We start from the raw sequence: 10,210 nt of genomic DNA, 5'->3' as shown, positions 1-10,210 counted from the left end.
AACCTTTATATACGGAGGCAGGGGCACCCCTAGAGACACAAGTTGATCCATGTGATCATATTTTTAGCCGTGTGCGGTGCCCCCTTCCACCATAGTCCTCGATAATATTGTAGCGGTGCTTATGCGAAGCCCTGCGACGGTAGTACATCAAGATCGTCACCACGCCGTCGTGCTGACGGAACTCTTCCCCGACACTTTGCTGGATCGGAGTCCGGGGATCGTCATCGAGCTGAATGTGTGCTAGAACTCGGAGGTGCCGTAGTTTTGGTGCTTGATCGGTCGGGCCGTGGAGACGTACGACTACATCAACCAAACGCTTCCGTTGTCGATCTACAAGGGTACGTAGATCATACTCTCCTTTCTCGTTGCTATGCATCACCATGATCTTGCGTGAGCATAGGAAAATTTTTGAAATTACTACGAAACCCAACAGAAGTATCTATGCCGAAGAACTCTGGATCAGGAATCTCTTCTGGGGGTACATCGGCCGTAGGTTGGATGGGCTGCAGATCAGAAGATGAAAAGAGGTTAAGAAGAAGCGGATCTGACCAAAAGAAAAAGGAGGGAGTGGGAAAAGAGAGGGGAGCAAACATAACCTGAAGAGATTCGCCTGATTCAACACTGCCATGGCTTAGATCCGTGGATATGACTGAGCTCCCTCCTTCTCCTGTGTAGCCATTCCTAGGCGCCATTGACGCTGAGAAAGAACAGCTCGTGGTCAATGCTCTGTTTTGCTAGAGACAAATGAGGAAGAAGGGGGTAGTGTGGTGGTGGGGGCAGGGAAGGGGGGTCCGTTACTGTGGAATACGGTGGGAGTGGAGGGGTGATAAATTGAGATACAGATGAATACGGTGTGACTGCGGCGGGAGAAAAAATTACATAATTACTTTCAAATATGAATTCACTGATATAACTTTTGCTCCCGCCGCAATCGGTCTTGGTAGTTAAATTTATGGTTAAAGTTAAAGCACGGGGATAGAGGAAGCACTACATTATAGAATGGAGGGAGTATAAAGTTCAGAAGACAGCTTTCGAAAGAAAGTTGAGAAGTTTTTCCCAGGCCAGGGTAAGATCACATCCAGTGACCACCGACTGAAATCGCCAAAAACATCTGAAATTTACAAATTGACACATGCAGACTCCTATTCTTTCTGTCTGTCCAAAGGGAATTAAAACAAGTCCGTTTGCTGCGAGGCGTGCTAGCTGACGGCACGGCGGCACATGGGGCAGTGCGGCCTGCGGAGGAGCCAGCGGCGGATGCAGCCCACGTGGAAAACGTGGGAGCATGCGCGGAGCCTCCCCGCGCGCTCGCCGCCCCGACGGTGTGGAAAACGTGGGAGCATGTGGGGACAGGTGCTCTGCCCGGCGGTGTCCTTAGTGACCACCACGACGGCGTCCTTCGTCCCCGTGATCACCGGCTGGTTGGGCGAGAGGACGACGAGGTCACCGCGACCGGAGTAGTGCGGGTCGGCGAGAGCCGTCAGCGCAACAACGGCGCCGACGGTGCGCTTGATTCGCCCGGTGGAGCGGTGGTCGTCTTGGCGGCAGCGGCACCATATGGTGAGGAGGGAGCCGGCGAGGTCGAGGGACACGAGCGCTCCGACGATCGCCCCCAGCAGCGTCCCCTGCATGAACCCGTCCTCCTCGTAGTCGTCGACGAAGCCGGCTGACAGGAGGCCGTACGCGGCGCCCACCGCCGTGCCGGCCGCCCAGAAGACACCGGCGACGAGGGCGCGCAGCAGCCCGACGGCCACCCGCGTGATCACCATCCACCGGCCAGAGGGATCGAAGAACGGCAGCGAGCAAAGCAATCGCTGATCCGCTCTGATATGATAGCCACAAAACCTCAGGCTTCACTTGATCGAGGGGAGGGGGAGGCCAGGGCACGTAGTTTAGAGCCAGTTTGGTTGGTGTGCCTGGCCTGGGGCGTGCCTGTACGTTGCCTGGATACGGCGATCGAAGCTGCTACTCCTACGTCCCTTAGGGGATTTGTAATATATTTGTACTATATTTTAATATTAATTTTACTGTAGAACAATTGTTCTACGGTGTTGGGTTCGAAAAAACAAGCTAACTGACGCAGCAGTAGGATTGCGTAGCTAGCTAGCTAGCGAGCCGTGCCTGTGCGTGCTGCCACATGATCCAAATTCCAAATCCCCGTTCCGGTCAGAGTTTGAGCAGTGACGAGAGCAATGAAAATGCCGTTGCCCGTCCGCGTCCAGACCTAGATTCTGCTAAACTGAATTAACAAGGGATGCACTAATGATGCGGTGACACGAAACGACACGCAGCCGACTGATGCTAGCTACGTACACTACTCCGTACTAGTAATAGTATGTGTGGGTTGGAACTTGGAACTAATCAAGCTGGTGATGAATGAATGTATTGTAATTAGAGCAGGTCAGCAGGAGGAGGATGCCGTGTCAAAATCAAGGCACGTATAGAGACAGCACCAGAGACATCGCTCAGGCATCAGCATGCCGCTTTCAGGCTTCAAACCACGTCGGCTCAACTCATTCAAAACTGCAAGCATTGCCCCAGGAAGTCGACATGCATGCTTAAATAATCGGAGGTCGAAAGCTGTCGGTCTTTCGGTGGGTGAAACTCATTAGAAGTTACAACCTGATTTCATTTGTTTTGCATTCGATCTCTCTCAATTTCGCTCCAAGCTACGCTATTGTTGTACTCCCTCCGTTCCGAATTACTTGTCGCCTGGCCTGGAGCGTCCCCTGCATGAACCCGTCCTCCTCCTTCCTCACGCTACATAACAATGGTCGATCGTGCTTAACCAGCGCGCTTTATTTTATTTTTTTATTTGAGAATCCGCTTTATTTTAGCTGACGGGGACAACTTGATGGAATCGCAGCTTCGGGCTTTAATGGGGTCAACTCGCTCGAAATCACAGTAGAGTAGCAGCAAAACCATTTCTACAACGGGGGGGACGTACAGAGAATTGATGCCAGCAGAGACTTTCCTTGTGTACTCTCTTCTCCGTAATCAGAGTGTGCTTGTCCGTGATATTGAAATGAAGTTTACATCGTGAACTGGACGAGCGTATGTACTCTTCTTCTTCACGGACCATATAGCTATCAATTTCATGCGCAAACTATTACTAGTAGTGAAACTAACACAAACATGTGGATTTTGTGCCATTGATTTGTCATTCAAAATAAGTTTTCAACAGTTTACGTTACTCATATATGCATATTTGTGTAAAAAAAATTGTGGGTATTTGTCTAATCGATTTTTTGGGGGGTATTTGTCTAATTGATTGTCAACGTAAAAACTCAAAATGCCTGAATACCTTCTAATCTAGGAAAGTTGGGGTATATTATAAGGGTTTGCTATCTATTAATAATTGTTTATGAGTTTATTGATTTTAACTCAACGGAAGTGGTTTTGATGACCACGTGGCAGCATTTTCATGCATGTACCAATCCAATCAAAGGTTTCTTTGAAAATGAAAAGTGCATATCTAATTTTTTTTAAGGAGAAACATAGACGAAAATACACAACAAAACCTAGTTCTAGTCGCACCCACGTTCAAAAAATATTAAAATAATTCAAATACTTATGAAATTTTTTGTAACCAACATGGTCTAGCGTTATACTGGCATGTTAATTTTTGCGGAGAAATGACTTCTATGGTGTTATATGCCAAAAAAAAGTTCTATATAAAAGTTACTATTCTAATTTTTAAAGTTACAGTTTTACTTTGTTTTTCGTCCAGAAGAACACAAAAGTTACCTTTCAAATCTCTCATGATTTTTTTTGCGACAAAAACTTTTAATCCATTCATCAACTGTCAATATAGTACAAAGAACATCAGAGGTAAAAATTACATCAAGTTTGTAGACCACCTAACAACGACTACAAGCACTGAAACGAGCCGAAGGTGCGTCGCTGTCATCGCACTCCGTCACCGAAGCCGGGCAGACCATGTTGTAGTAGACAGTCAGGAAGACGAAAGTTACTATTCAAATCTCTGGTGTTGTTTGCTATAGAAAAAAATTGTATTGCACTTCGGTGTACACTACTAGGTGTTGTGGTTGACTTTTCACTGGTTGACTGGAAAACGGTCATTAGCCTTGTACTCCCTCCGTTTTTATTCTGCATGTTAGAGTTGACTGAAGTCAAATTTTGTAAATTTTGACCAAATTTTTAGAAAAAAGTACAAACATTTCCTACAAAAAATATATATGATGAATAAATCTAATGGTATAGGTTTGTTATTGTATATGTTAATATTTTTATTTATAAATTTGGTTAAAGTTTACAAAGCTTGACTTTGACTAAAGCTAATACGCGGACTAAATAAAAACGGAGGGTAGTAGCTATGACGAACCAATATACACGTAACACGTGGCGGCTCCCAAGTAAAAGCACACACGGTGACCACGAACTGAAATCGCCAAAAACATCTCAAATCACAAATTGACCTCTTTGCCGCTGGACAGAGCTAGTGGACGGCGTGACGGCACATGGGGCAGTCGGGCTTGCGGAGGAGCCAGCTACGGATGCACTCGAGATGAAAGACGTGGGAGCACGCCGGGAGCCGCCGCCCCGCGCGCTCGCCGCCGGCCTCGAACTCCTGGAGGCAGATGGGGCAGCAGCCGCCACTTGCAGCACCGACGGCCACCGGCGGAAAGAAGCCGAAGCTTGACGATCTTGCCGGCCGGTCGAGGCCCACGACGGCGCTGTCGCCTCGTCTTCCGCAGTACTGCGGGTCGGCGAGAGCCGTGAGTTGGACAACGGCGCCGATGGTGCGCTTGATTCGCCCGGCGTGAGCGTCCAAGGGGGAGCAGTGGTCGTCATGGCGGCGGTGACCCCATATGGCCATTAGGGAGTGGGCGAGGTCGAGGGACATGAGCGCTCCGGCGAGCGCCCCCAGCAGCGTCCCCTGCGCGAAGCCGTCCTCGTCGTCGACGAAGCCAGACAGGAGGCCGTACGCGGCGCCGACCACCGTCCCGGCCGCCCCGAAGACGCCGAAGAGGAGGGCGCGCAGCAACCCACCGGCCACCCGCGCCACCACCACCATCTTCGCTGATTATCGCTCCGGACGCCGGGCCTATGTGATGGTAGGATCGAGGGCACACAAGCTGGCCAACCACGTAGTCCATATATATAGCGGGCGAAGAAGCTACTGGCTAACCTACGTGGCAGTAGGAGATGGACGAGCTAGCAGTGGACGGATCCGAGTCTGTTCCGAGTCAGAGAGCTTGAGCAGTGGCGTACGTGTCACTGGTGACAGCAATGGAAAATGCGGTTGCACGTCGACGTCGAGGCATTGAAGCACCAAGGACCGGCCTCGTCTCATCCCCAGCAGCCCAGCTCCCACTCCACTGTGTAGATTTTTCCCTTTGATATCTCTCTATCGTATAGATTCTACTGGTGGCCAACGTGCTCTACGTGCATCTGGTGGCACGAAACAACACGCTGCCAACTGATCGTCCATGCATGCAACAGTATATGCGTGCACGCACCAGGCAGCCACCCACCTGCAAAATGTGTTCTTCTAAGGGTCCTGCAAAATGCGTGGGTGGATGGCAATGGCAATGGCACGGCTGGTACGCGGGCCCAATTATTTAAGCCACTAATGAATCTAATTAGAGCGGAGGATGCTGCGTCGAAATCGCGCACCATGAAACGTTTGGAACGGAGGACCTTGGAGAAAGCCTGATTTATTTTTCTAAACATCTCCGCTAAGCACCTTACATTGTATAATGCCTAATGAATCTAATTAGGGCAGAGGATGCTGCGTCGAAATCGGCGCACCATGAAACGTTTGGAGCGGAGGACCAGCCTATGCCCAGAGGAAGCAGCAGGAGGTCGACAATGACCAACTCGGCCGCCATGGCGCTGCTTTCAGGCTCATTCAAGGCCCAGAATATGATGCGTACGTGATGGAAGGTCGAGAAGTTGCATGCCCCTCCTTCGGTGGGTCTTGTCAGTACAAGCCGCGAGCTGGCTGGCTGTCCGGCCGGGGGACGACCTTTTTTTGGTATGTACCAAATTGCCTTCATTAAGTAGCACCGTACGTGTGAAGTTGATTTGTTAGCTAATCATAAGTGCTAAGAAATTAGAGCCTGATTTGTTTGGCCATCAGTTCGTCTTTCTTGATTTGTGGATCACAGTGCTAATCAAATGCCTAATAGCATGATCAAAGCCGATGATCATAAGCTATGTCCTTCATCGCGAGAACAGTTAGGCTGCTCAGGGCCTGGGGCCCTTCCACCCACCGGTGACCAGAGCAAAACAGAGCGTAAGACGACCGCACAACAGTAGTGGGAGGATCCACCGATCCAGCAACCTGTTCTACAGGAACTCCGAAGCAGTCTCCCAAAGATTAGTTGCACCTTTTTGAAAGGAGAAAACAACTCCGAAGCCAAGTGAAGATCGATTCTTATCAGGACATGTTCAATGGTGGCATATGGATACATATGTCTCATGACAAAAAGTAGTTTGAGCCATCTATAATTATTTCTTCTTTCCAATGCAAGCTACAACTAGTGGGTCTTATTAACAAATAGAAAATAAAGACTCTACTTTTTGATCCAACCTTTTTAGCTTTTGACACCGGACCATATTTTTTCTCTCCAAGCACCCGCCTCCTGCAAAGGATCCCACTTCCTTATCCAAACCTATTTTACCTGATATCCGATCCTACATGACATGTGAGGCATCACTCTGGGGCTATGCATTGTACATGCCCTCATGATCGCACAGAACAGAGGACAGACATCAGCAGCTGCGCGTCATCCGAACCTAGAGCCACACAATAATAAATGAATGGTCCTCATTTGATCATGATGATTCATGGGACCAATCTAAGTACTCAGTTGATTGGCATACATGTGTACAATACCTAACACGTACATACACTGCCTAATTAAATCGTGCTATGCCAGCAAATAGTTAGGAGGACAATAGTATCCCCAGCCCACCAGAGTTCAAGTCATGTTGCTCGCATTTCTCCTGGATATATTTCAGAATTTTCGGCGATACACGTTCAGAGGGAGGAGACGTTTCCCTCAACTACGAGGCACCTATAGTGACTTCGTATCTCAAGATGGTATGCCAGCTCTAAACCTGATGACGCGATATCAAAATCAATGAACGCGCGCCTTAGAACTTTGACCCGTAGAGTGGGGCGGCTTTGTCTCTCGCCCATAGCATGGGACAAGTACGTCTCGCCTCAAGGACAATAAATGGTTCGGCCCATAATTACCCAGGTACATGTACAACTATTTTTATTGATCTTTCTCGTCCTTTTTTTGTTTTTTCTAATATATTTTTAATATATTATAAATACCTATATTCTGAAAAACTTAATGTGCTTAAATTTTGAAAAAATGCTCACCATGAACCAGAAAAACGTTACCACATCGATTTTTTTAGTGTAGTTTCTGAAAAATGTTGATAGCATTAGAAAAACATTTGCGGCATTTAAAAAGTGTTCACGACATTTTTTATTTTCTATAACATCACAATAAATGTCTCTGTAATTCAAAAGAAATATTTCATGCCTTTTGAAACAAATGTAAGTTATGCTTTAAAAATTGTTCAAGCGTTTCAAAATTATGTTTGTGAAATTTTAAAGAAATATGTTTATATAATGTAAAAAAATTGTTCGCATCTTTTAAAAATGTCTTATATCATTCAGAAAAATGTTTTAGTGTGTATTTGAAAACTGTTTAACATGTATTTGAAAAATATTCAATAAATATATTTAACTTTTTTAAACATGTACTAAAATTATTTTTAATTATACAAGAAATGTACAACGCAGATGAAAAAATAGACGTCAATACATATATTTGAAAAAATGTTTGTCATGTATTTGAAAAATAAAAAATGGTCCTGGTGTATACAAAAAATGCTAATGTGTACGAAAAATGTAGACATGTGTTGCAAAAAAAGAGGTGAAAATTGATGGAAGAAAAGAAAACCCCGAAGAAAGCCACTGCAAAGAGTGAAAACATCCGATATGAAACAACACGGAGAAAAAAAATCTCACGCCGCATCTACAATACTAGGCTGGCCCAGTAGCACCACGCGAGAGGTGAGCCGAAGCTACGTCCTGATGTAAGCCGATTATCTGTACGCATGCCGGAGCTATGTCTCGAAATCGACGCCCCACATGTGTAGAGACAAAATGGCTTGATAGAATCATGGGCTTAAATGGGTCGGTTCAGTTGAAACCATACTAGCAAAACTCATTCTACAAGAGATCATGACTAGAGACGAATGGAGAGCTGAATTTAGGCTCGCGAGAATTTCAATGTGCACTGTGTGATATGTAAATGAATTTTACGTTCTAAGTTGGAAGATTGTTTGTATGGCACCCCCTCTTGACGCAACTGACCATGTGAGATTTATTTTTTACCATCAATTTAATCTATAAAATATTTGTTGAAATACTACCTATATATAGGAAAAACTACAGTCGAACACAAGGCCCGGTGGATGTAGCCAATCCGGTGAACCCTGTTTACAAATTTTGATGACGTGCCTCGTGTGATTGTTGATCCTCGGTAGATCGACTATATGCCTCGGATAATTCAAACATTTATTTGGTAAAGTTGTGATATCAAATGACATCATAGCTTGATGTGTAGCAGCAACACTAAACCTAAACCGTTTGTGTTGAAGATTCTTTTTTTATGGACGTATTGGAGATCTTTTTTAGGGGCGAGACTAAGCTTTATTGAAAAGAAATGTTCATAAGGATACGAAAGGGGTCGTGCGGAGCACCAAGCCACAAATGACGACCCTCATCAAGCAAAACTGAATACTTGGCCAAACTATGAGCGCTCTAGTTGCGGAGGATGGCAAAGATGAGTGGTGGAGGTACTTTGGGGTAAAACTAGGAGAGAATTTCTTATTTGGCCCTTTCTTAAAATTTACTTCCCTATTTGGCCCAAAATAAAACAAAATCCCTATTTCACACTTAAAGTAAATTGTGTTCCTTATATGACACTTCCGCCCATTTTAGGTACTAACGGTGTAAAGTGTGAGGTGAAAATACCATTTTGCCCATAGTGCATTGTGTAAAAAAGTAATGAGTTCACCCATGTTTTAAGGATGTTCAATGGATGTTGTGCATGCATATGTATGCTCCAATATTTTGTTCCTTAGATAAACTAATATGTGTGTGTACGTACAAAACATCTATAGAACTTGTACTAGCATATCTATAATCGGTATACTAACTTTTTTGCATATAAGTAGAATGACATATACCATATTTTGGTTACTTCATCACGTGCGAGTGCGCCTGTGGAGTGGACGGCCCACGGCGCTAAGGCAGGTTCCTTGGGCATCCATGAGGATATGGCTCCACGTGCACGGCGCCGGCATCACATGCGATCCATGGCAATCGCAATTAAAGATGGGCTAGCTGTAAGGGCATGTTTATCCCTAAGGTGTTTTGGTGATTGATGACAACGTGTTTGCGGACTAATCGTGTGCCTTGAGTATCCCAGACGTTTCATCGCCAGGCACAAGACGGTTGGGTGCGCCTCGAAGACTATTGAAGACGGCGTCTTTTCTACGTTTCTTTTTAGTGGGTTTGAGTCGTAGGAAAGCCGTACTATTAAGAGGGGGTCCGCGTCGGAAAGGTTTGGGTGGAATCATCACGTACACATCTCCTTCGTGTCCCCTCCTTTCCCTTGGAGCATCCTCTGCTTTCTCGCCGCTTTGTTTCTGGCTGCTGCGTTGGCTCGCGGTAGTACTGCTCCCAAGTGAGCGGTAGTACCGTTGGCACCAGCGGTAGTACCGTGCTGCGGCGCGGTAGTACCGCTCCCCTGGAGCTGCACTACCGTTGGCCACCGGGCTAGTACCGCTCCCTCGCGGTAGTAGGGGCGGATGTATTTTTTTACATCCGCGCCTACCACGGTAGTACCGCTTTCGCTCCGCGGTAGTACCGTGCTATGTTGTCAGGCAGTAGTATCACACCTCTGCAGTACTACTGTGTCGGGTTTTTGCTTCTTTCGTTTCTTTGCGGAAGTAGGCACGGATGTTTCCTTTCCCCTAGCTAGGGGATTCCTGCCTTGTGGTAGTACCGCATGGGGGCGCGGTAGTACTGCGCTCGCGGAAGTACCGCCCTCAGCTCCTGTGTTTCAGTTCTGACCTTGCAGTTGCTGGGGTTGCGGCAGTACCGCGGGCCTGTACGGTAGTACCGCATGACCGTGCGGTAGTACCGCTTGGC

General features: G+C 46.7%; 2 protein-coding genes across 2 annotated transcripts; both read right to left on the bottom strand.

The window, feature by feature from the left end:
• Positions 1-1,199: 1,199 nt before the first annotated feature.
• LOC119357551 (NEP1-interacting protein 2-like) lies at positions 1,200-1,864 on the bottom strand. Its single transcript, XM_037624465.1, has one exon. It carries the CDS (start codon positions 1,767-1,769, stop codon positions 1,200-1,202), a length of 570 nt encoding a protein of 189 aa, XP_037480362.1. The 5' UTR covers positions 1,770-1,864.
• A 2,383-nt stretch (positions 1,865-4,247) lies between these two features.
• On the bottom strand, positions 4,248-5,079 carry LOC119358863 (NEP1-interacting protein-like 1). Its single transcript, XM_037625267.1, has one exon. The coding sequence runs from the start codon at positions 5,036-5,038 to the stop codon at positions 4,460-4,462; it is 579 nt and encodes a 192-aa protein (XP_037481164.1). The 5' UTR covers positions 5,039-5,079; the 3' UTR covers positions 4,248-4,459.
• Positions 5,080-10,210: the final 5,131 nt, after the last annotated feature.

Source organism: Triticum dicoccoides, chromosome 2A, assembly GCF_002162155.2.
Source record: "Triticum dicoccoides isolate Atlit2015 ecotype Zavitan chromosome 2A, WEW_v2.0, whole genome shotgun sequence".
Taxonomy (NCBI): Eukaryota; Viridiplantae; Streptophyta; class Magnoliopsida; order Poales; family Poaceae; genus Triticum; species Triticum dicoccoides.
The sequence above is the reverse complement of the archived record's forward strand: the minus strand, read 5'-3'. Positions and strand labels throughout refer to the sequence as shown.

Excerpts from the sequence above, each read along its gene's own strand:
- LOC119358863 (XM_037625267.1), bottom strand. The coding sequence starts at position 5,038 with ATGGTGGTGGTGGCGCGGGTGGCCGGTGGGTTGCTGCGCGCCCTCCTC.
- LOC119357551 (XM_037624465.1), bottom strand. The coding sequence starts at position 1,769 with ATGGTGATCACGCGGGTGGCCGTCGGGCTGCTGCGCGCCCTCGTCGCC.